This window comes from Tarenaya hassleriana, unplaced genomic scaffold, assembly GCF_000463585.1.
Source record: "Tarenaya hassleriana unplaced genomic scaffold, ASM46358v1 Cleome20, whole genome shotgun sequence".
NCBI classification, from domain to species: Eukaryota; Viridiplantae; Streptophyta; class Magnoliopsida; order Brassicales; family Cleomaceae; genus Tarenaya; species Tarenaya hassleriana.
The window spans coordinates 2,661,236-2,686,235 of NW_010965373.1; the positions used below are offsets into that span (position 1 = coordinate 2,661,236).

The 25,000-nt window shown below is 40.0% G+C and overlaps 6 protein-coding genes across 6 annotated transcripts; 3 read left to right on the plus strand and 3 right to left on the minus strand.

Annotated features, from left to right (window-relative positions):
• Positions 1-24: 24 nt before the first annotated feature.
• On the minus strand, positions 25-4,173 carry LOC104813971 (translation initiation factor IF-2, chloroplastic). The gene is given in 8 exon segments (XM_010541814.2): positions 25-381; positions 804-992; positions 1,350-1,543; positions 1,546-1,624; positions 2,080-2,316; positions 2,473-2,535; positions 2,537-3,120; positions 3,123-4,173. Coding segments are annotated over 8 exon segments (2,241 nt in total). The 5' UTR covers positions 3,859-4,173; the 3' UTR covers positions 25-222.
• Positions 4,174-4,474: 301 nt separating this feature from the next.
• On the plus strand, positions 4,475-9,591 carry LOC104813972. Its single transcript, XM_010541816.1, has 7 exons — positions 4,475-4,731; positions 5,119-5,278; positions 5,914-6,037; positions 6,377-6,723; positions 6,818-8,594; positions 8,900-9,150; positions 9,230-9,591. The coding sequence occupies exons 1-7, from the start codon at positions 4,589-4,591 to the stop codon at positions 9,299-9,301; spliced, it is 2,874 nt and encodes a 957-aa protein (XP_010540118.1). The 5' UTR covers positions 4,475-4,588; the 3' UTR covers positions 9,302-9,591.
• Positions 9,592-9,794: 203 nt separating this feature from the next.
• On the minus strand, positions 9,795-12,172 carry LOC104813973 (CASP-like protein 2A1). Its single transcript, XM_010541817.2, has 3 exons — positions 11,912-12,172; positions 11,280-11,400; positions 9,795-10,270 (listed from the first exon to the last, which is right to left on the minus strand). Exons 1-3 carry the CDS (start codon positions 12,109-12,111, stop codon positions 9,995-9,997), a joined length of 597 nt encoding a protein of 198 aa, XP_010540119.1. The 5' UTR covers positions 12,112-12,172; the 3' UTR covers positions 9,795-9,994.
• Positions 12,173-13,640: 1,468 nt separating this feature from the next.
• On the plus strand, positions 13,641-16,221 carry LOC104813974 (ribokinase). The gene is made up of 5 exons (XM_010541818.2): positions 13,641-14,403; positions 14,526-14,583; positions 14,875-15,060; positions 15,651-15,846; positions 15,933-16,221. Exons 1-5 carry the CDS (start codon positions 13,838-13,840, stop codon positions 16,022-16,024), a joined length of 1,098 nt encoding a protein of 365 aa, XP_010540120.1. The 5' UTR covers positions 13,641-13,837; the 3' UTR covers positions 16,025-16,221.
• A 1,561-nt stretch (positions 16,222-17,782) lies between these two features.
• Positions 17,783-20,546, plus strand: LOC104813976 (peroxisomal (S)-2-hydroxy-acid oxidase GLO1-like). Its single transcript, XM_010541820.1, has 11 exons — positions 17,783-17,894; positions 18,015-18,177; positions 18,278-18,402; positions 18,577-18,623; positions 18,835-18,912; positions 18,992-19,183; positions 19,268-19,330; positions 19,454-19,523; positions 19,638-19,738; positions 19,847-19,951; positions 20,111-20,546. Exons 2-11 carry the CDS (start codon positions 18,041-18,043, stop codon positions 20,300-20,302), a joined length of 1,110 nt encoding a protein of 369 aa, XP_010540122.1. The 5' UTR covers positions 17,783-17,894; positions 18,015-18,040; the 3' UTR covers positions 20,303-20,546.
• LOC104813975 (exopolygalacturonase) lies at positions 20,448-22,430 on the minus strand. Its single transcript, XM_010541819.2, has 4 exons — positions 22,228-22,430; positions 21,781-22,089; positions 21,180-21,698; positions 20,448-21,041 (listed from the first exon to the last, which is right to left on the minus strand). Exons 1-4 carry the CDS (start codon positions 22,366-22,368, stop codon positions 20,811-20,813), a joined length of 1,200 nt encoding a protein of 399 aa, XP_010540121.1. The 5' UTR covers positions 22,369-22,430; the 3' UTR covers positions 20,448-20,810.
• Between the last annotated feature and the right edge of the window lie 2,570 nt (positions 22,431-25,000).

Here is a 25,000-nt window from a genome sequence, read left to right on the forward strand (position 1 = left end):
TACCGTAGGATGCATATATATATATATATATATTACCACCGTACAAAACGATCCAAGCTGCGAAAATTATCCACCGCAGAAGCCAAGCCACCATTTGAATTCATCTCCTTCGCTTCGCCGTTTAAACCTCCGTTTCCGTTTCAAGACGGGAGACGAAGGTTCTTGGCCTTACCTCTAATGGCGAGAGAAGAGCTTTTTTTTTTATTTTTATTGTTATTATTATTACAGTTGGATGCCAGCTTCTTCAATTGCAGCAGCCATTGAAGCGGAAGCTTCTTCGAGAGCTCGCTTCTTCTGAACAGAGATGAAGTCCTTGACCACGTCTCCTTCCCAATCGTCGTATTCCTCCATGCCGATACCACACTCTAATCCCACACTCACCTGCCATCATTTTTTACAACCTCGAGTTCGTTGGCCGCAGATACAACCGATATAATATTGCATCGAAACCACGGTTTTCTGTTTCCTGCTTACGGAAACTGAAACCGTTTCAGCGCTTCCAGCCAAACCCCGAGATCCATATACGATTCCGGGCACTGAGAGTTTTGATTTTTCTCGATAGAAAACTGGCAAAAGTACCTAAACGTTATTGGTACTTTTGCAGTAGCAGAACAATGAATCTGGAACTGAGTTTTAGGTTTGAAAACCTTCTTTCACTGAAGAACAATTTATGACTCTCTTCCAGGAATCAGTATGAAGCTGTGAATGTAAGTCGGGATCCGATATTTTATGCTACTTATCTCTCCTTTTTCTTTCGGGCAAAAAGAAACAAGAAAAGGCGAAATTTGGTGAAGGGGCCTTACCTCTTTAACGTCCTCCTTGACTCTCTTCAGTGAGTCAAGAACGCCGACGTAAACAGTTTTCCCCTTCCGAATTACCTTAATGCCGCAATCTTTGACAAGTTTTCCGTCATTTACCATGCATCCCGCCACTCGACCACTACCACTGCTGAATGTAGCTCGAACTTCCGCTGATCCAATCGGCACTTGTTCCTACGAACAGCCATATGCATATCTTTAGAAAGCGGGAAAAGAAATCTGAATGAAACAAACCAAAACCAGTATATCCTCTGAGTGTACAGATTACTACTAGAGAATTCAGACAGTTACATCAGAAAACTGAAAGAGCTAGTCTACCCTAAACCCATGCGGAAATCCAAAAGGAAATCTTAATTTTGTGCAACTTGTAAGAGGGTATGTGAGATCTGACTTAGAAATTAGAATGGTGGTGATCGTAAAGAAGGATTGATTTTTATACTTTTCTAAGAACCATTAAGGAATCTGTCAATTGTCAGTGAGATTAGACAAGAAGAAATGCTCCAGAATGTCCTGAAAGGGCTCAATACTAACCTCAACTGGGTCGAGAAGTCCTTCCATTGCATTCCTCACATCGTCAATAAGATCATAGATAACTCTATATAGCCGGATCTCACCACCTTTATTTCCTGCATCTTTCTTAACAGAACCAGGTGCTTTGACATTAAATCCGAAAATGATGGCTTCACTCGCAACTGCTAGATCAACATCACTGCTGCTTACATCCCTGTTGCTTGTAGCAAGAATTTCAACATGACGTTGTCTTGAGGGAGAGCTTGCAGGGCTTGTCTCACCGCTTCTATTGATCCCTATTCTTCACAACGATAATTTAGGTAAGCAATTTATATACAGATTTGACCGACAGCATCATCATCAAACAGGGTATGTCAAAACTGTGGAACTTCTTACTGATTGGTAGCATAAACATGCCGGTAAAATGAGTAGTTTATGACAATCAATAGGATGAGAAACGCTATGACTATTTCGTGATGGATGATGTCTACCATCAGAAGGATGAAGATGGCCCATGGTTACCAGTCCAGACATGAATCTACAAGTTTCTTACTAGAACTAGATGATGTTCGCCTGTTCCCAAATATTTTTGACTAGAAGTTGAAGACATATTCTAACTAAAGTAAGAGTATCCTCTGAGTAATAAAGTATTCACGGATAACCCTTAAATTGAATAACAAGAATTGTCAAGATCAAGAAAATGTCTAGACCAATGAACTCATAGAATCATCTGATGAAAATGGCTATTTACCTGTAAATCAACTTTCAAAATGATATTCAGTTGATGTAAATCTAAGCCTGAGATCTTCTTTGCTGAAACAGCAGAAGCTAGGGATGAAAGCGTGTCCTTTCCGTCCCCAGCCTTAGCTGATAATCTTTCATTACGCTGTGACTCTGCCCGTGCCTCTGCCATCTCACGTGCTGCATCAAGGGAGGAGACAACCTCAAACCCATCACCAGCAAGGGGAACATTATTCAATCCAATCACCTGCAGAAGCAATTAGGATCCTCGTTCATATCTCAGAGCCATGAGTAGAATGAAGCTAATAATTTTGAAGTCAAGATAATGAAAACGATCTGCTCCATAGACTATTTTGGGACAAAGTAGAGATACGGAAACAGAGAAAATCACAAAACTACAAACCTGTACAGGCATAGAGGGTCCAGCTTCATCAACTCTTTTACCGATGTCATCAAAAAGAGCCCGCACCTAAACACAGCAACAAAGTAAGATCAGATATGTCACCTTCGCCAATGGCAAGGTTGTAGGCCAAATCCTCGATTGACATGCCTTTATCTTCCACATCTAAGATTTTGACTCTAATGGGTGCTGTTTCTTTGGCGGCCTGGAGTCTTGCAGCCTTTCGACTAGCCTTACTCCACTTTCTCCCTTTTCTGGCTGCTCCAGGAATGGATACATTTAGTTCTGAGGTCTCTTCATCGGCAATATCGTCATCATCATGATCAACAATCCTTCGTCTTGGACCTGCTGATGCATTTTTCTTACGGTAGTCATCTCTAAACTTGCCAGAGGGAGGACCCTTTCCAGGTTTCCTAGTGGCCAAAACAGCCTGGGCGATTGAAGGGTCAACAGCAGGTTTCTTAGAAGCAAATTTATCAATCAAAATCGGCTTCCGATTAGTGCCAGAATCGACTCCTTCAACAGCGGAAGGTTTTGAAGCCATACCAGAGTCCTTCAAGATAGGTTTCTTTACCGGTGGTGGAGCAACCATAGGTTTTCCTTGTAACTTTGGCCGTGGTCTTACAGGTGGTTGAGGAGGAGGCAATGGACGGAGGCTGCTTGGGATTTCATGTTTTCCTCCTCTGACCTAGATTCCATTTGAACTCCTCTGTTATCAACTTTGGCCGAATCTTTAACAACCTGTTGCACTTTTGTGATGGTGTCCCCTTTCCGCCACACACTCTTCATGGTCTTAGCTTTCATAGTCTCCCCAACAACCCCAGACTTACCATTTCTCAAACTATTACTGCTAGTTGGCTGAGATGGTTTACCAGTCCCGTTACCCTCATTTATAATTTTACTTGGCTTCGAGTTCTCCAACTTCTCGGCCTTCTCTAATACCTCGCCAAGAGATTCAATCACTTTATTCCTCCCTTCTTCATCATCTAACGATCCATCACTCCAAAACACAGAATTTGCCCCAAAAGCACCTTCTCCCTTGGCTGGGTTAGGTCTTAACACGGGTCTAGGAGCCGGCTTAAGCACGATCTCACCATCATCCTCGTCCTTACTCCCTGCATTTGTGTTAGAATCTATGGGAACCGAGTGGTTTTGTTCAGCAAGGAAGTCAGAAGTGGCAGTAGCTGTACTAGTGGAACTCGTTACGGAATATCCACAGACCCATTTCTTACCTTCCTCAAAATTTCTTGTCGACAACGAAACCCTCCTAACTAAAGAATATGATGCATCCGATGAATTTGTTCCGGCGATACTTACAACGGAACCACCTAGACTAACTAGAGAAGCCATTGATGGCATTGTACCTACAAGAACCAGCATCGATGACATCTCTACAAATCCCAGAAGCCGAAAAATCAAAGGCAAAAAACTTTTCAGCGAACCATCAGACGTTACCTCGCTCAAACTCCGGCATCAGCGAGAATTCGAGCAATTCACATATGCAGAGAAGAAATTCAGACGAATTTCTACTCACGTACGATGCAGGAAACGCGGAACTCCGAAAATTTTCCTGGGATTTGGAGTTCTAGATAGAATCAAACCCAATGCGATGATCTCGCCGAGAGAGAGAGAGAGAGAGAGAGAGGGAGAGAGAGAGATAGTAGACCAAAGAAGGGCGGGGCATAACGGAAGAGAAGACTGTGGGTGTGGGTGTGGGTTGTGGGCCTGAGAATTTTACCGGATTCCCGATAAGGCAAAAAATATAAAAAAATCAAATATGACAAGCGAAATACAACATTGGGCCTACGGACTAAATTTGTAAATGGTAATGATAAGCCTTTTACGTAGTCCGGCCCGGTAAGATATTCCCCCCCTGCCGATCGTACACGTGGCTTCATCTAAACCGTTGAATCATGATGACGTGGCATGCAATGAGAAGATAATAATATCCTTCAGAAAAAAACAAAGTGAATATAAAAAAGAATAAATAAAAATAACGTAAAGGTTGGGGAAGAAAAAAAGAAAAACGTGAAGAGATTCGGGAGCTCTGAATTTTCTTACCTGCTTTGTGGAAACTGGAAAGTGAAGCTCGAGAGAGAGAGAGAGAGAGAGAGAGAGAATGAAGGACGAGGACGTGAGCTCGCAGAACGTAAACCCTAGGAGTAACCGGAACAGTGTTGCCTCAGCGTCGGCCTCCGTCTCCGCTGTCGACAGGTTTCGCCGTACCAGATCGCCGTCGCCGCCGCAAACTCCGGCTGCCAGGTTCGTTTCTCTTTGGTCCTCGCATGTGCGGATCGAAATTCAGGGTTGGAATTGTGGGTCAATTCGTTTGGTTGGGAATAATTTTACTAGATTGGAGCGCACTTGTCTAGGGTTCGTTGCTTTGCTTTCGTTTCTGGCTTTTCGCATAGACTTAGCTAGATGGAGCTCTATGCTATCCTCTTTCTGTGTTTTCTCATAAGTTCTCGAATTCATGGAGTATATAATACCCAGAGTGGGTAGTTTTCAACATTTTCATCAGAAGGAGAATGCTTTGATGTGATTCTCTATTCAATATCATGAATTGTTCCTAAAATTTTTGCATTTTCACATTAATAATTCCATTTTCCATTGGAGCTGTCGGCTAATTCAGTTCCGATAATTTATCAGCTCTGCAGGGGCATCATCTCCTGCTGTTCCGGTGAATGCTGGTAGTGTGAACTGGTCAGGTCTGGGATCATCAGGGATTTCATGTAGACCTTGGGATAGACTAGATTTACTTAGGCGTCTTGCGACTTTCAAGCCTTCAAATTGGCTTGGGAAACCCAAAGTATGGCACTTGCTTTCTCGTTACATGCATTTGCTTATGTGCATTTAAGTGTTCATTACTTAAAGATCAGAACTTGGTGGGAAAGAGAATAAATGGAGTACAACTTATGTAAATTTGAAGTCCAGCTATTTCCCAAAAGCTGGTGTTCTTCTACAGGCATTTTTGCCCGTGTTTTGAAATCTGACAAATCGGGGAAATAACATCATTTTGAATTCTTTATTGATTAATACATCTGACAGTATTCTTAATGAGACTTTCACCTGATTTTTAAAATTTTAGTATCAGAAGGTTGTAGGTGGAAATATTGTCTTGTGCTTGGTGGGGTTAAAACACTTACTAGTAGTTTAGGTCATCTGGTTGTCTTTCTGGTTTGTTCTTGAGTAGCAGAGAATTGCTGTGTTGAAACATTGCATGTGTAGTTACTAAAATGTGTTAAACCTAAACACTTGAATAAAGGAAAGAAGAGCAAAGTATGTGATTCTTCAGAATCCAGCTTACTGATAGTTTATTGAATTTTTTCTCCCCCCTTTTTGGTTCATGTCTTTTTTTCGTTTTACCTGTGTTGCAAGTTCCAGCTGGTTGATATTGTGTCATGCGATTTAGTTGTAATGGTCTTGTCTTTCTTTTGTTTTCAGGCAGCTAATTCTTTGGCCTGCGCTCAGAGAGGCTGGGTCAATGCTGACCTGGACAAAATTCAATGCGAATACTGTGGCGCAATCCTGCATTTTCCTATGCAGTATTCATTGAATCATCCTGAAGGTCGATACTCGTTACTGCAATAGCATATTAACAGGCCTGCTTAGTTCTTACATGCTAGTGTTTCTTGTTTTTGGCATCAGTGGACGTGATACAAGTGTTTGTCTTGGTTTCATACTGTATGAGAATGGGATAAGTTGTGAAAGCCTTTCTGAGCAACGAGTTTGAACCAATACTCACGGAAAGATTTTCCACTCTTGGTCGTAAATTTGTCAGAATTGGTGTATTGGGCTGTTGGGCTGTCCTCTTTTCTTTTGAGCTGGAGCGTTTCTTAGCCCTGATTTATTGAGCTAGGTTATATGCTGCTAATGTATTATATTTCCTCATCCATTTTGGTAATAGCTGATAGCACTGTGGAAGAATTCTCTAAAAAGCTGAACGGAGGGCACGAGAGCTCTTGTCCTTGGCGAGGAAATAGCTGTCCAGAAAGTTTAGTTCAGTTTCCTCCAACTCCTCCATCAGCCTTGATTGGTGGTTATAAGGATCGTTGTGATGGGCTCCTGCAATTTTACTTTCTTCCAATTGTTTCATTGCGTGCCATTGAGCGGATGCGTGCTTCAAGGGGATCACAAATTGACCGTTTGTTGGCACAATCCCAGCTCTATGGCAATGAGGATCTGACTTATAGAATGGAAAATGCCTCAGGATCTGGAACCTCTAAAGAAGAGGCACTCAATGTTTACTCTCGTGTAAGAACTCATGGTTTATATGTGCTCCTAAATTGCTTAAAAACTATGTGCCTCAATGCTAATGTTGCTTATTCGAGCTTTTGTCTTCATGTAGGCACAAAAGCTGATAAGCCTATGCGGATGGGAGCCTCGATGGCTTCCAAATATCCAAGATTGTGAGGAACATTCTGCCCAATCAGCTAGACATGGAAACCCCTCTGGTCCAACCAGAGATCGAGGTCATCTTCAAGATCCCGGTCCAAGCAGGAAACAACTCTCAGCTTCATCCAGAAAGGCCTCTGGAAATTATGAAGCTCTGGGTCGAGAGTATAAATCGGAGTCCAGATCGCCTCTGCTTGATTGTAGTTTGTGTGGTGTGACCATCAGAATTTGGGATTTCTTGACCATATCTCGGCCAATTCCATTGGCTCCTAACAGTACTAATCTTCCTGAAACAAGCAAGAAAATGGGGATCACACGTGGTATTAGTGCTACTAGTGGAATCAATGGATGGGTCATGGGCCAAGAGCAAAGCGAAGATAATGAGGCTGCAACATCAGAGAAGAAGAAATTAGTATCTAGTGTTGGTTTAAGTTTACATCAAGCTGCAGGTGGTGCATCATCCTCTGCACAGCTTAATATGTCGGTGACACGTGATAATTACCAAGTTACCGACAGAGAAAGGGAGCTGCTGCGGAGGCAGCCTTCTGGCAGTGAAGTTGGTGATCGTGCTGCTTCATATGAATCACGAGGGCCAAGTACTCGTAAACGGAGCTTGGATGATGGTGGAAGCACAGCTGATAGGCCTTATATAGGGGTCCAACAAGCCGACAGTGTTGAAGGAACTGTTGTTGACCGTGATGGCGATGAAGTTAATGATGGTATACGGGATTCAGTAGGTCCTTCAAAGCGTACTCGAGGCTCTGATGTGTGCGAAACGTATCGTCCGTTTTACGGACGTGATTCTTCTATTGCAGGCCCTAGCTGCTCTTTGGACGCTGAAATGGAAAAGGAAGTAAACAGAGGTGATCCATTTAGTGAAGGAAATGAACAAGCTATGGTTTTCCCAGTCACTAGAGATTCCACGCATGTCTCTTCTGTTATTGCAATGGATACAGTTTGCCACGGTCCGAATGATGATTCCATGGAAAGCGTGGAGAACCATCCAGGAGATTTCGATGATATAAATTTCCCCTCTGTCGCAACAGCCCAAAGTGCCGATTTGAATGATCCGTCAGAACTGAATTTCAGCAATCAAGCTCAGCAGAGTGCTTGCTTCCAACCAGTTCCTGTTCGATCTAATGCTGAACCAGGTATTAGCAGCATAAATGATGGTGAGGAAGTGCTGAACACAGAGACTGTCACTGCGCATGGGAGAGATGGACCGAGTTTAGGTGTCAGCGGGGGCAGTGTTGGAATGGGTGCAAGCCATGAAGCAGAAATCCATGGAGCTGACATTTCGGTCCATAGGGGAGATAGTGTTGTAGGAGACATAGAACCAGTTGCTGAAGTTATCGAGAATCTGGGGCAAAGTGGTGAATTTGCACCGGAACAAGGCCTTACTGATGATTTTGTTCCAGAAGAAATGAATCGGGAAGATAGGCACGGGGATAGTCAAGATAGGGTGTCCCAGTCCATTGGAAGGGCAGATAGTGGCTCGAAAATTGTTGATTCGATAAAGGTAGAATCTGTTGAGAGTGGTGAAAAGATGAGTAACATGCATGGCCATGGGTTGGTGAATGAAGATAGTGTTCACCCGTCCCTGTCTTGCAATGCCATCATGTGTTCCGGTTATGAAGCATCTAAGGAGGAAGTGACTCAGACTGGAAAGGAGTCTCCATCCGCAACCGGTTTCGCACTTCCTGGGTCAAGTTACACCGCCAATGACCAAGGTTCGTGACTCTAGAGATCTCTTCCTTTAATCGTTCAAACTTGTTAAATGGTTTGCATTTGAGGTTTTTACCTTATCTCCTCTTATACTTGACCCAAATGAAAGCCTTCTGTTTGGAGAAAAATGAAGAATCCCATATGTTTTGGGCTAGACTAGACTAAACCATAGGAATGAAATCAGATAAACTCATGTATTGATCCCATCTGAAAATTTTGGCTCATGCTTCTCTACTAGAGAACATTTACCTGTAGCCGATAACGCTGTAGTTGGAAATGTCAATACGAGCACATGCCGATGCATTTTCAGGGCCACCAATCGGGGAAAGCAATGACGAAGTCATGGAGTTTGACCCGATAAAGTACCACAACTGTTACTGTCCGTGGGTGAATGAAAATGTGGCAGCAGCCGGTTGTAGCAGCAACAGCTCAAGCTCTTCGGGTTTCACCGAGGCCGTTTGCGGGTGGCAACTAACTGTAGATGCCCTTGACTCGTTCCACTCGCTCGAGAACATGCAGATCCAGACAATGGAATCGGAATCAGCCGCATCTCTTTGCAAGGTCCTAAATCTTTCCATCCCTTCTTTAATTCTCCAAAGTGATAGGATCTGATTTTGGTGTCTCCGAACATTTGATGCAGGATGATCACCGAACTCCTTCCCAGAAGCTGTTGAAGCGGCATTCCCTTATCAGGAGCCGTGGAAAAAAGTAGAGGGACGGCTTCTTTCTAAAGCTTAAACACTTCCCTTATCATGTTCTTGATCACTTCATGAAATCCAATCTCTGTTTTTTTTTTCTAAATTCCATTAGTAAAAATAATAAGGAAACTCTCGTGGTGTGAGATCATTAGCTTTCTACAATTATATGTATTAAACAGTATACTTATCTCTGACGATTTGTGTGCCGAGCTTTGTTGCTGATTGTTCTTTCTTTTTTTTCCGACCAGAGTTGGACCAAAGTCTAGACTAATTTAGTTTGTATAATCGGTTTGGTTTTATTTTATTCATTTTCTAAAGACTTTTTCGGTTTTATTCTGTTATTTTTTTTTTATTCAATTCGAATTTGGATTCGGATTCGATTTTTTTGGTTTCAGAATAATTAGATTTATTCGGGTCGTGGTCAGGTCCATTGTATAAATAAAAACCGATAAGGAAACCTCTTAAATCTTTTATTTTTACAGGAGAAAGAAACAAGAACGTTATGCATACAAGAAGAGCAAGAAAAAAAATCGATTATGTAAAATATAAGACAAAGTTTAAGGCATTCATAGAATCATATTATCTAGCAAGCAAAAGGCATGAAGGACATGCATGCATGCACGCACGTACGTACTACGTATGTTTTTTTTTATTACGTCTCGAGTTGGACAAACTGGTTTGTAAGCAAACAAACATAAACTCAAATTTCAACCGCCGAAGGCAGAGACTTCAATACACTTGCCGTCGGATCCGACGGAAGGAACATCGTACCGACTGAAGAGCTTATAGGAAGAGACGAGAGACAGAACCACGTAGAAGACGACGACCACGAACGTGATGACGACCGAAGCAGTTGCCTTGCGACAGAAGTTACCGTACGAACTGCATGCTTCGCTCCACGTGATTGCTGAGTCCCCTTTGTACGCTAAGTACAATACTTCACTCGACACTGCTCCCGCAGCTAACACCAGGTAGGTCAGAAGCTGATGATCCGAAAATTAAAAAAAAAAAAAGATTATATATTAGCACGAATTTTGATGTTTTCAAGATTTTTGTTAGAAGATTATAACTTTTCACCAAACTTTGTAACATTAGTTTAAGTTTTATAATCATTTCATTAGTTTGAAAGTCATGATCATTCCAATTTAAAAGAACAAAACAAAAGTCATACACTTTTTTTTTTGTTAACATTTTTTTAATAGGCATCACTTTTATTTATGTTAGTATCTCTCATCGTGTTCTTGAAAACTATAAAGGTCCTATTGGATTATTTTCCTAACTGTTTTTTATTTTTATTTTCTTTCCTTTTCCAACAAAAACTAATGATACGATTATCAAATTGATAAAATGAAATGAATTTGCATCGATCGAATTTCGAAAATCTATTTTGATAATTCTATTAGTGTCGGGTAGGGAATGAACAATTAATATTTCTTGCGGAAGCAACTACCCGTCTCGAAGTTATATCTACATTTATAGGAACTGCAAACATTTGGATTCGTTCGTTTTCTAATTTATTTTTCTAATAGGGTATTAAATGACATTTGAGATTTTGAATATGTCTAGATATATAATATATATACTCACATTTTTGGAAGTTTCGTGCAATTTCAACATATGTTTGTTGCCTTCTAACAAAACCAGTTGCAGTTGATACGGATTATTTAATGTTGTAGTACCAAAAATAACAAAAACATGTGACGCGCACTTCATCTCATTAATTGATGACACGCAATTCAGAACAATAAAATTAAAATTTTCTTCAATAACAATTACGACTTTCGAGTTGAACAATAACACACACACATATATATATATATAGTGACCCACACAATTTATATATATATAATATATATATATATGTATATGTGTATATATTTAACTATGTATTTATTGTGATCATGAAATTAAATGAATTATGTCTGAGATTTTTAAAATTTATATCTTCATGTTATAATTAACACAAAAAAAATGGGGAGTTGGAAAAATCACCTGGTCGAGGCAGAAGAAGGTCCAAGCGCGAGGCAAGGTGGAGGAAGAGCGAGGCATGGCTGAAATAGCCGCCGACAAGAGAGAGTAACCTGCGCATATTCCATTTGCATGCACCAAATACCTACATCCATTTTTCATATATATATATATATATATATGTTTCTAATCACTGCCATTTTTATTCAAAAATAAAAATAAATTAAATTAATCAATTTCGTGAAAACATTTTGAGATTCATCAAGTGTAAATGAATCTCAAAATGAAAGACTCTTGTACCAATTGTAAATGTTTTCATAATATTTACTTCATAGAATTGTGGATTTTATTTTATTTTATCAAGGGAAAAAGCTGAACGGAGGGCACGAGAGCTCTTGTCCTTGGCGAGGAAATAGCTGTCCATTCTAAGTATGTTGGTCAAATGAAATTGTATAAAAGCAGTCCAATTAATGAAAATCAATTCGATATGTTCAAGAATTTTTTTGGCTTATAAACATGTTTATGTTTTATGTAACAAACAAGACCCATAAAACAATATAATAATAATAATAAAAATGTTATACATATTTACATATATGTGTACATGTATGTGTGGATGAAGACGTATCTATATATGTGTGTGTGTGTATATGTACCTGAAAGCAAAAATATTGGAGTAAGAAACAGAGCCAAAGTCATTGGTCTGAGAGTCTTTGAGCATGACAACAAGAGCCGCCACACAAAGTGCCACCGGAGCCAACCGGAGCATCGTCTCCGTCGTACGGATCCCGGCGCTCACCTCCTCCGCCGCCCCTCCGCCGTTGCCGCTCTTCTCCCGATTATCTCTCTTCTCCATTCTCTCTCTCTCTCTCTCTTCTCGTTTTGCTTAATCTTCTTGGAGTTTGGTTGTTCGTAGTGGTTATAAATAAGGGGAAATATTATATATATATATATATATATATATATATATATATATATGAATATAATAGTTGGGAGCATTCAATGTCGACAATTCATGGCACTTCCACACTTCCCTAGAATTTGCATTTTCTTTCGCAATATCATATGTATACATCTTTATATAAAACTAATGAAATAAAACCATATGCTATGCATAACCGTAGCTCCTTCACATTAATGTGTTTGGTCCGTTATAACTCATAAGGGTGTAAGATCATACCTTTTTTTGTATATTGTACTTATCAATTACGAAATATTAACATAATTGGTCCAATCACAGTTTCCTCCTTGAGGACTAGGGTTTGGTTTGTGAAAATATATTCAATTATAACAATATACTAAAGATATCAGTTATACCCGACTCGAATAGCTCAACCGGTGAAACGTATACGTAAAATGTCTGTTCCGTGCATATTCTAATTATATAATTTATTCTCGACCCCAAAATTAGTTTAATCTCGATTCAAAACAATCGGTTATCCAAAAAAAAAAAGAAATAGCAGTTCTTTTCGAAATTATGTTTTAAATAAGTTACAAGACAATTCATAATTTAACATAATCCGCATTGAATTAATCGAAATTAGTAATAGTTTCACGTGTCTTTTATAAAAACAAAAACAAAAACAATGCATTTTATTTTATTTTTTCATGCCCCGGTAATAGATTTTTAGGCTTCGTTGTTGTTGTGGAGTCATATAATAAAAATAAAAGAGCATGGGTTTTTTTTATTTATTTATCTTGATTTATAAAAGCCATGTCGTAGTTCCCTATGATTTTTGGTCGTTCTCTGTTTGGTCTTTATAGACATTATTTTACTATTAGTAACGTTTATGCCCTTCCGTTTTCAAATTTTTATAACTCCATAAATCAATAAATGTCCATTATGCATCGTCTAATCGATTATATTTGTGTGGCTCCAAATCGACGAATTCAATTGGCCAATATAGCAATGTCTAGAAGAAAGGGGGCCCCATTTTATTCACTTTATTGTTCTAATAGATATAAATGTGTAATTATTCAATACTTTGTACTTGAGAAGATTATATCGAGAAAAGACCAAATTGCCCTTAAACTGGTTTTGATATAACCGGGCCGGAAATTATATCATCGTTCTTGGCCTATGAAACCTTCTTTCTCAAACAGAAAGTTCAAATACTTGGAAAATTTCGAGCATAGCTTCTTTTTTTTTATAAAGAAATATAGATTTTTATCTTTACATATAAAAACCAACTTATTTGAATAAATATTAAAATGTTTGAATAAAGAATATTATGGTATTTTAAATTTAAGATTATATATTTATAGATATTAAAGATAATCAATATAACCAAATCTAGATATTTATGTTTAGGAGAAGAAGAGATGGGAAGGTCTCCATGTCAATCACTAAATCCATAAAAAAGATTACTGATTTATCTTTTCTTGAATACTATAATAATTCCAATTTATCCGTCTGATTTATGTTTTTCTTCTAGCGGACTCGTGTATTGCACCGCTCGTGCACGCGCGTGAAGCTTGTAGTTCATTCTCACCTCCGAAGCTCCTCACTTGCACTGCCGGTGAACCGGAAAGTTCCCTCAAAGGTCAAAACTTTACGTTGAAATTGGCCGAAGCAGACGACGATGAAAGCGATTTCACTCTCCCAATCGACAAATAGACCCGTCAACAATTTGAAACCAAACCCACCTCGTTTTTTTCGCCCAATCCCCAGGAAAACCCTCCGAATCCTCTCGCTCTCAGCCGATCCATCGGCAAACCAGCGAACCCACTGGGCGCGTGACTCCCACGCGCCGCCGCTCGTCGTGGTTGGGTCGGCGAATGCCGATATCTACGTGGAGATCGAGAGACTACCAAAAGAAGGGGAGACCATCTCGGCGAGGACAGGACAGACCCTCGCCGGCGGAAAAGGCGCGAACCAGGCAGCGTGCGGGGCGAAGTTGCTGTATCCGACGTTCTTCGTCGGCCGTCTCGGAGACGACGCGCACGGGAAGCTGATCGAGGAGGCTTTGGGAGCCGGGTGTGGGGTCCAGCTGGACTATGTCCGGTCGGGGACGGAGGCGCCGACGGGGCACGCGGTGGTGATGCTGCAGCCGGACGGACAGAACTCGATCATCATTGTCGGCGGGGGAAACATGAGTTCATGGTCGGAGAACCTGAGCGAAGATGATCTGGAGGTCGTGAGGAATGCAATATACTGGAAGACAATGTTATAAATATCATTTGCGATTTCTAAACCTTTAATTATTTCGACATGATGATATATTATAAATTTATTGACATATAAACAGCAAAATCACCGTTTCTATTTCTCGGGGTTGTTCTTCTTCAGAGGGAAATCCCTGATTTTGTGAACATTCAAGTTGCAAAGGTCGATGATCACATTACATTCTGTGATTTCTCTGATTACCGATAATAAAAAAAATCATTGCTTCGTTTTTTATCATCTCTGCTCTGAACTCAGAAGAAACTGCAGTATAGATTTTGGGTTAGGACATATCATATCTTCAGAGAGAATGGTTGTAAGCTTGGTAATACATTCTGATATCAAGATGATGTGGAATATGAGCTTCATAGATTTCGGTGCTTGTGTGTATATATATATATATACCTTTGAAGGGTTGTCTCCAATCATGGTGCTGGTGTGAACTGTGAAATGCAGGCTGCGAAGAAAGCAGGTGTTCCAGTCATTCTCGATGTCGGGGGAATGGATGCACCGATACCTCAAGAACTGTTGGATTCCATCGAAATCCTGAGCCCGAATGAAACCGAGCTAGCTCGCCTGACCAGAATGCCTACCGACACATTCGAACAGATTAGCCGAGCCGTCACAAAGTGCCATGACTTGGTAAGTGTTTTTTTTTCCTGCACATTAGACAGGAATTTGCTTCTGATTGTCACTTAGAATCTCTCGTTGTCTTAATTACACAACTGAGGAGATCTGTAGCTTTAGGTTGCCAATTGCTCATGTATCCTCTCAGGTCATAGATATCAGTCTTTCAAGTATGGCCGGAAAACCCCTGATTTTCGGATGTCCGACTGACCCGACCCCTGTATTGGATACCCGAAATTCGGGTACCCGTCTATTGTATGAGATGAGATCGGGTTTGGTCATGTAAAAAACTCAAAAATAAGGTTCGAGACTGATATTACCCGCGGGTATGTGAATGAACAGTAAAATTATCTCTCTCTTTTTGTAAATTTTCAACAATTTACATACCAACCTTGCTTTTGAATTCAAATCTCTCGAAATTTTGGGTTTGGGTTAGGATATCCGAAAAGTTCGGTACTTGACCCAAGTCAACCCCGATATACGGTACATGTTTTGAGATATACGGTACATGTTTTGAAAAAAAATCGAAATTTTGTATTTGGACCTCGGGTTTGGATACCTGTTCACAACATATCAAAGTTTTTTTCTTTTCTTTCTTTCTGCAGGGAGTTAAGCAAGTTCTAGTGAAACTCGGTTCTAAAGGATCAGCCTTGTTCGTCCAAGGGCGAAAACCGATCCAGCAACCTATAATCCCGGCCCCAGAAGTCGTCGATACGACAGGGGCCGGCGATACTTTCACCGCGGCCTTTGCAGTGGCTATGGTCGAGGCCAAGTCTCCTGAACAATGCTTAAGATTTGCCGGTAAAATCCTTACCATAGCTTCCGAATTTCGCTTCGTACGTATATTCCCGCTGACCCCTTTCGATCTCTGTTTCTGTTTTCTGCAGCCGCGGCTGCTTCCCTTTGTGTTCGAGTGAAGGGCGCAATTCCCAGCATGCCTGATCGATCATCCGTTATAAACCTTCTTGAATCTGAGTAGCCGCCATTAATGGCGTTCTCATTGAAAGCGACCTCCTTCCGTGGTTGCCGTCGTTTTCTCTTCATGGGTTTTATGATTCGATCTAGGGTTTTTGTTTTCTCTCACTCCAATGTGGTTCTGACATCATCGTCTTAAGACATCATTAGATCAGTTCCTCCTTACTGCAGCTTGCTAATGCTCGTTTTACGCGTGGAAAATAGCTGTTCGAATGCCGAAAATATTTTTAACATAAGAAAAATTCAATTCGAATTATTCATTATTTGTTATATTTCCTAAACCCGAACCCCAAAAGAAAAAAGATATTGATCTCTCGAAACGGCGTCGTTTTTCGATCGGCGATTAAAGGTGGGCTGATGTCACACTCATGGGCTGGGCTCAGTTTAGTGTTAACAATTGGAATCCGATACCAAATCTTTTGTAAATTAAATCAAACCCCCCAAAATATCATTTAATTACCAAATTCGCATGTTTGGTCTGATTGGACTCGTTATGGCCCCCATTTCTCACCAACCTTAACGCATCAAACCGTTCATTCATGAAATATTTATAATCCGACAACATAATAAAATCTAGTGATCACACTCGCTCCGAATTCGGAGTTCAATTGTTTTTTTAAAAATTTTATTTTGTGCATGGAGTTGTTTTGGGGGGAAGAATTTTTTTTTATTAAACGGATTGATGTAGTTATTCTTTTATTGTGAATTTTATAATTTAGAATTGTTATAATTTGGTTTGATTTGAATAGATTTTAATTAAAAAAAATACTTATTCTAAAAATATTTTATTTCTATAATATTTTCGGGTATTTTATATTCGAATTTATTTTCAGCTCAAATTTGATTACAATACTTTTATATCTAAGGAATATACTGGAAGACAATGTTATAAATATCATTTGCGATTTCTAAACCTTTAATTATTTCGACATGATGATATATTATAAATTTATTGACATATAAACAGCAAAATCACCGTTTCTATTTCTAGGAAACAATATCACAAAACACTGAGAATCCTTGGATAATATATTATTTATCTTTTTTTAAAAACAAAATAGGGTAATATTAGGGCTAAAAAAAGCGTATAAGGTCACGGATTGTAAATTCAAATAGAAATTGCCATAATTATAAAAAAAAAACAAAAAATTTTCTCTCCACAACTTTCCTTCAAAATCTTATCTTCCAATCCATAAAATTCGCATTTAAAGAAAAATAATAATGGAACCGAATCGAATCTTATCTAAACCATATGTTAAGCATGAAACAATAACCGGAAGGAATAGTTACTCTTTTATCAAATTTAGAATCGGAACCGAATAAAAAAAAATCTACAAATATAGTTTTTTTAAAATTAAAAAAAAAGCTGAACCAAGAAATAATCACACAAAAAAAAATCCAAAATTTTAACAGAAAATTAACCGAACAAAAAAAAACAAATCTAAAGCCGAGATTGGCAATCCTCCTAATGAACGCATTATTACAACATAAACGACCAAATATACAGTCAACTAAATATTCTCATATAGGTTTTCTTCTGTACATGATTTTGACTAATCACAATCATATTATTGAGAAATGAAAATGAAAAAGATAACAAACACTAAACACCACAAAAAAATGGGTATTGTTTGGATAAGAACATCTCTTGGCTCTATCTCCTCTCTCAATCCTCACCTCCAATTTCTCATCCTCTTTTCTTTTCCATCATCATTTACCATACACATATATTGTACATGCATACATACATATGTATGTATATGCCCACCAGTTATATTTTGTCATCTTGCAGGAGAAACCCATTATATGACTTAGTTTCTGTACTTTGCCTCTCTTTCTGAGCTTCAGGTCTCAGTTCATCCATCTTGGCAAAGGTTCCTTACAGATTTTCTTCTTGCGTTTATGATACATACGAGGATTATAAAAACACGTAAAATGAACTGTGTTTTTAATTGAAAATCTGAATCGATTTCTACGTTTTGCGAATTCTCCAGGAGATCGATCGAGGCAAGGAGCTGCAATGGAGATCACTAACGTGAACGAGTATGAAGCCATCGCCAGGGAGAAGTTGCCAAAGATGGCGTATGATTACTACGCCTCAGGTGCGGAGGACCAGTGGACTCTTCAAGAGAACCGAAACGCCTTCTCCAGAATCCTGTGAGGGTTTACATATATGTGAATTTGTTGCTTGTTGAACAAGTAACTTCGGATCCCTTTTCTTCAGTGACCGTGTTCTTTGTTTGGTGAAAACCACAAGGTTTCGGCCTCGGATTCTGATCGACGTTAGCAAGATCGATATTAGTACTACCGTCTTGGGATTCAAGATATCGATGCCCATCATGGTTGCTCCCACCGCTTTTCAGAAGATGGCTCACCCAGAAGGCAATGATCCATGATCTGATCCGTTTCGATTGGAATATGTTGATCTCTGGATATACCTTGATTGTGTGCCCATGAAGTGAATTTGTTCTAAGAACATGTTTTGAATCTGGATTGAATTAAGTGAGATATATGAACTGGCTAAGTCATTCTGATCCCATGTTTGGGTTTGTTCAGGTGAATACGCGACGGCTCGTGCTGCCTCAGCTGCTGGAACAATCATGGTTTGTCTCTGAAAGTCCTTCTACATAAATACAAGAATCATATATATATATATGTATATGTATGTATGTATGTATGTATGTATGTAGAAACATCGGTTTACATTCTGTAACTTCTTTACATGTTCAAGCAATCTGATTTCCTTGGAACTATATCAGTTGTTTCCGTTAAACGCTTATATTGGAATCATGAACTCTTGATGTTTATTTCCAGACATTATCGTCATGGGCCACTTCTAGCGTCGAAGAAGTTGCTTCGACGGGACCCGGAATTCGCTTTTTCCAGCTCTATGTAAGCTTAACCTTAAGTTATATACTTTTTCATCGAATCGGAAAGCTTCGTGATTCAGCTTCTATTGTCCGGTTTTTAGGTTTACAAGGACAGGAACGTGGTGGCTCAGCTTGTGAGAAGAGCAGAGAGGGCCGGTTTCAAGGCCATTGCTCTCACAGTTGACACCCCGAGGCTCGGCCGGAGAGAATCCGACATCAAGAACCGGTTTACCTTGCCGCCCAACTTGACATTGAAGAACTTCGAAGGTTTAAACCTCGGGAAGATGGATATGGTAAGGCCGTGTTTATGGTTAAAAGAGCGTTATTAGAAATCGAGAACGATGACTCTGTTAATACGTTTCGATTTGATTCTGCAGACCAATGACTCTGGACTAGCTTCTTACGTCGCTGGACAGATCGACCGTACCTTGAGCTGGAAGGTGAGTGACACAACAGTCTGCACATCAAGATTCAAGAATGATCAGACTACCTTTGCATCTCCTGTTCTGTCAATGTGCAGATCGAAACTGAACGATTTCGTGCGTTTTTTTTCTCGGTTACAGGATGTGCAGTGGCTGCAGGGTATAACAAAGCTACCTATTCTGGTGAAGGGTGTCCTGACCGCCGAGGACGGTAGGAAGAAAAGAACCGTTATCCGTTATCCGTTATCCACTCGCGTGTTTTTTTTTTGGGTCATCTCTGGAAAAAATTGAGAGTCTGAATGCTGTTTCCGTGTTGGATATGCAGCAAGGATAGCGATTCAAGCAGGAGCAGCCGGAATCATAGTGTCGAACCACGGAGCTCGCCAGCTAGACTACGTTCCCGCAACGATCATGGCCCTTGAAGAGGTAAGGTTTGAGGGTGTTTTCTGTGATTTTTCGAGCAGGATATGTACCAGAAAACATTGTAAAGAACCCGGTTTCTCGATTCATTGCATCTGTAATGTGTTTTCGCAGGTTGTTAAAGCTGTTCAAGGCAGGATTCCTGTGTTCTTGGACGGTGGTGTCCGACGTGGAACCGATGTTTTCAAGGCCCTTGCTCTTGGGGCCTCCGGCATATTTGTGAGTATTGTGGCATAAACCCTTCCACCCTTCACCTAAAGTGTAACTTCAGATTCATCAACATATATATCAAAAAAGAAAACCCGTAACGCAAGAAACCCGTCGTTCTAAACTGTTACATATGACGGATTTGCACGAATGTACATTTTGCCATCTCAGATCGGAAGGCCCGTGGTGTTCTCCTTGGCGGCTGAAGGAGAAGCCGGAGTGAGAAAAGTGCTCCAGATGTTGAGGGAAGAGTTCGAGCTGACGATGGCTCTCAGTGGATGCACTTCTCTGAAGGAAATCACTCGCAACCACATCATCACCGACTGGGACGCTCCTCAGCCACGCCTGGCTCCAAGGCTATAGATATCAATCGCTACCAAACAAGAACCCGAGAAATCAAGATCCAAGAATGGAAACTTTGACACAGTATGTGTGGCTGTCTCTGCAGGTATCTCTTTTCATGGTATCTTTCCTCTTATGTTTCTGTCTGAATCTTGGTTCTGTTCTGATAATTAACGGAATGTTTGGGTTGTGAACACTAGATACTTGCAAGATTCTGTGTAATGGTTATCATGTGCCATGGCTACTCCCGCCTTTCTTTTCTGTACATATCTCTCTCTTGAACTCGATGTATTGATGAATTCGATTTTCGTATTTATGTAAAACAAGTAAAGGATTAGGGCATTGAGCTACATTAGATGATCCCTTTGGAAAAATTTCGGATCTGATCAAAGTTACTAACCAACCAATACAGAATATGACTAACTCCGATACGAGCATGCGATACATGAACATAAGACTTTGAACCCATCAGGTGCGCATGAGGAGACAATATAACAGACGACACGACATTGTTTGTTTCCGGTCTGAATCAACGAACACAAGCCGGAGGGACCATCTTTCCCCCCGTGGAGGCTCTGACGTTATTGCAGATCGCGGTGGCAGGGCCGTTGGGTCCTTTGTGGACGAGGTTGATGTCGTAAAGCTCGATTTTCCTGCACGGGAATCTACGGCTGCATTCCAATTTTACTGCCTCTTTCCTTGAGGATGTTCCCCATATGTTGTTGAACTTCACTCGTTGGATCTGAACATGAGACGGCGACTGTTCAAAAAAATACAAGTAGACAAACTCGTTAACGAAATTCTCGGACAAGATTAAGTACATTAGGTCAACTCTTGTCTAAATCCTAAAGGCAAATGTCTTTGAAAGACTTGTATATGAACGAAATAGAACTCTTACGTTTTCGGAACACGGGGGATGAGGACAGTACTCCTGATCGATGTTGATGGGATATCCGACATCGATCATCCGCAGATTCTCGTACAAGAAATCCGAGACAACGATCTGAGAAGCCGAGGATGCCCAGGTCTTGATCCTTACTCCATCGCTCGTACCATTGAAAACCGTGTTCCTAACTCTCAAGCCCTTGACATCCTTCTCTTTCTTGTTCTTCCCCAGGCTCCCGACGCTAATCCCGTGTCCCGGACCGCACTTCACTTTTGATATATCGATATCGGTGGTTCCACTGAGGATGGCGATACAGTCATCGCCCGTGCCGATCCTGGAGTTAGCGATACGTACGCGGCTCGAGTAACCGATCTTGATACCGTCTGTGTTTGGGCTGTCACCAGGAGCGGTAATGGTGACTTTGGTGATGTTGAAATTTTCGACGGAGAAGACATTGAAGTGTCCCGCCTTGCTGTTCACCGATTTTATCCGATTCACTATAGAATGCTTCACGAATTGGAACCCTATGTTCTGCAAAACCGGATTTCAGAGTGAGTTTCCCCGAAAGACTCTGCATAAGACAGAGGGTTCGGTTAAGTTGGAAATTAATTACCATGGAGAGAGTACGGCAGTTGGGGTTCTTGTGGCAGTCATTGAGAGGCCAAGAGTGAGCGCCTTGGCCGTCGAGGGTTCCGCCGCCGGAGACGGTGAGGTGATCGACGTACCGGAAAATGATCCACGTGTCACGTTTTATCTGGTCGGGGTTCTTCGGAGCCAACAACGTGCCCTTTATGACGAAGTTAATATAATTTTTGCATGGCCCTATGAACGTTCCTTCTTTCAAATAGAACGTTCCGACAGGGACATAAACCCTAGATCGCCCTTTCCATCGGCATGCGTCTTTCCATGCTTTTGTGAAGGCCTATATATACATAAACATACACAAAAACAAGATTAAATAATTACGGAAAATGGTATTATAAGCAAAACAAACTAGTATTTTCGAATATAGAATATATAAAAAAAACTTAACAAGAGACGAGAGTGAAAGTTTTGGTACATTGGTGTTATCGGTTCTTCCGTCGCCACGAGCACCGTACTTTCGGACATCGAAAACCTTCGGACCGGCGGCTTGAACACTTGCGACGGCGACGACAAAAAGAGACAGACACAAAACACCAAACCCATGAATGAATGCCATTTGTCGTCCTGTAACTAAGCTCAATGATCTTCTTTCTCTCTCTCTCTCTCTCTCTCTCTCTCTCTCTCCGTACAGTGAGTTCTACCGAAATGTTTTTTTTTTGTAAGAAATGAAAAATCTAGTCCCAGAGGATTGTATATTATATACCAATGAATGTGAATGGCCTATTATAGGAAAGATAAATCAGAGGCAGGATTCTTGTTACCAGTTCTTGGCTAATATTGATATGTTTCCTATTTCAAAGATTGCAGGGATATGATGACCTCATTTATAGCAGAATCTTATTAAATATGGAAAAAGTTTCCAAACATAGTTAAATTATCTACAGTCAATGATTCATATATATATTAAATGGTGAGCAGATCTTCCATTTGTTAATGATTTGTTTTCTTTGTGCGGTAAAAATCTGCAATCTTATGTAGCGTTTTCGTTAATCGTATAACTGATAGTCGAAGTCAGGAGATCTGATTGTTATTTTAGCCTTTTAGTTTTTATTTTTATTTTTATTTTGCTTAGAAAAAGTAATATCAATTCGGCTTTTTATATATATCCATGATTCGGTTCAATTCGATTTTTAATGAATTTTTCGTTTTTGAATTGATTTTTCGGGTTTATATATTTTCATATTTGGTATGGTTTAATTCATTCGTTTTGAAGAAAAATCATATCTAATAGATTTTTTAGAGTAGTAAATCATGATCTGAATTCTGTTTAATTCTATATACTTAAAAGACATTTACCGGATATTTAGAAAATTGATTGAAAGAAATTTAGAAATTTTCTGCGCAAATGGATCCCTTTAACAAACAATTTTGTCTACTAAATCATCCGTTTAATCTAATTTCGTCTTCTAACCATATGTTTGATGGTTTAGTATGAAACTATATCACATGTTATTGCATAGAATTCGATATGATATATACTTATGAATTGATATATATTTCCATATATATATATATATATGGCTTCGTCTCTTCTGGTATCTTCTTTTCATGGTTTCCATCGTCTTATATTTTTTTTGTTAAAAGGAGTATATAATTATATATATGAGCAAGAGTTACAAGAGACGAGTCACTTTACAAAAGGGATAGGCAGTAACCAAGAAATCTTACAAAAAACTGTCCTAAGAAAAAACATGTTTAGCAAAGCAATAGACCTGTAGAAACCTCAACCTTCCTTGAAAGGATCTGTCACGGGGTGGAGAATCATAATTGTAATAAAGAGCTTGCCATTAGATTGCTTGATAGTCTAATGACCGCTATCTTGTTTCGGAAACACCGATCAATATCTCGGCGGATGATTGAGATGTCCTTGTGATTTCCTGAATGCAGTTGTGAATTCTGCTTCATCCATACAATATAAACAATCGTTTGCCAAGTAAGTTCTGCTCCCAATAGTCTGATTTTGGAATCCCATCGCCCTAGCAGCCAGTCCAAAATATCGGTCCAAGTAGTGTGTAGGCGAATTACCCCATTTTCCCATAGCCCATGTGAACAATTCTTTAGTAGCACGACACTCAAAGAAGAGATGACTTCTGATTTCCATAATACTACCACAGAGGAGGCATTTCAAGTCCACCGATAGCCCCCATGAAGCCAACCTTTCCTTAGTTGGACAATGATCATGGGCAAAATAACCATGCTATAAATGAGAATTTAGGTGTATAGAACGTAAGTAACCGAGGTAGGAGAGATAGCTTTATATACCTCCTTGGTCGAAAAACAATCTGATATTTTACCCCCGACTATCCAGTCACGTGTATCATTGCGGTTGGATAGTGTTTTTCCAGTCAAATAAACAACTAGCAAGAGAGCCTCAACCGAGCGCACTGATGATAATCTCCATGCTCCATCACGATAAAGATCAGCTACTTTCACTTAGAGCGGGATGCCCAATCTTTAGGGTCCTAAGGGGCCAAATGAGTCCAACAATAAACCAAGCGGGCACCAATCGTCATTCCATTTTCTAGGTTAATTCGGATAAAAGCCCTTACTGTCAAGCGTGTTTCAACATCCTGTGGAAACACCATGAGTGACTAGCATTGGGCCTAGTGCTCCAGAAACAACATCTATGTAGATTCTTCATGTGGATCCAATCCATCGTCTTATGTTTATGTCTGAATCTTGGTTCAGTTATGATAATTAATGGAATGTTTGGGTTGTGAACACTGGAGACTTGCAAGGTTCTGTGTAATGGCATTTTTTATAATCCGAAAGTTCACTTGCCTTTGACCGACTACATCTCTCAGAGGATTAGAGAAGTCCATGTGAATACCCCTCTCCAAATGAGGATTCGAATCCAAGTTGGGAATGAGCTTTGCTCTCTTCCTTATCGATTGAGCCACCCAATCTTGGATAGTTCTGTGTAATGGCTATTATGTGCCATGACTATACTTGCGCTTTTTTTTCTGTACATATCTCTTCTTGAATTCATGATGTTTTGATGAATTCGGTTTTCGAGTTATGAAAAACAAATAAAAGATTAAGGCTTTCCATCAACATTAACTCAAAACCCTCATGGATCCCTTTGGGGCAAATTCGGAATCTGATCAAAGTTACTAATCATTATTATATAGAATATATGACTTACACTGTTGTACACGTGTTAAGACGAGGAACCGTTAAGAGACATA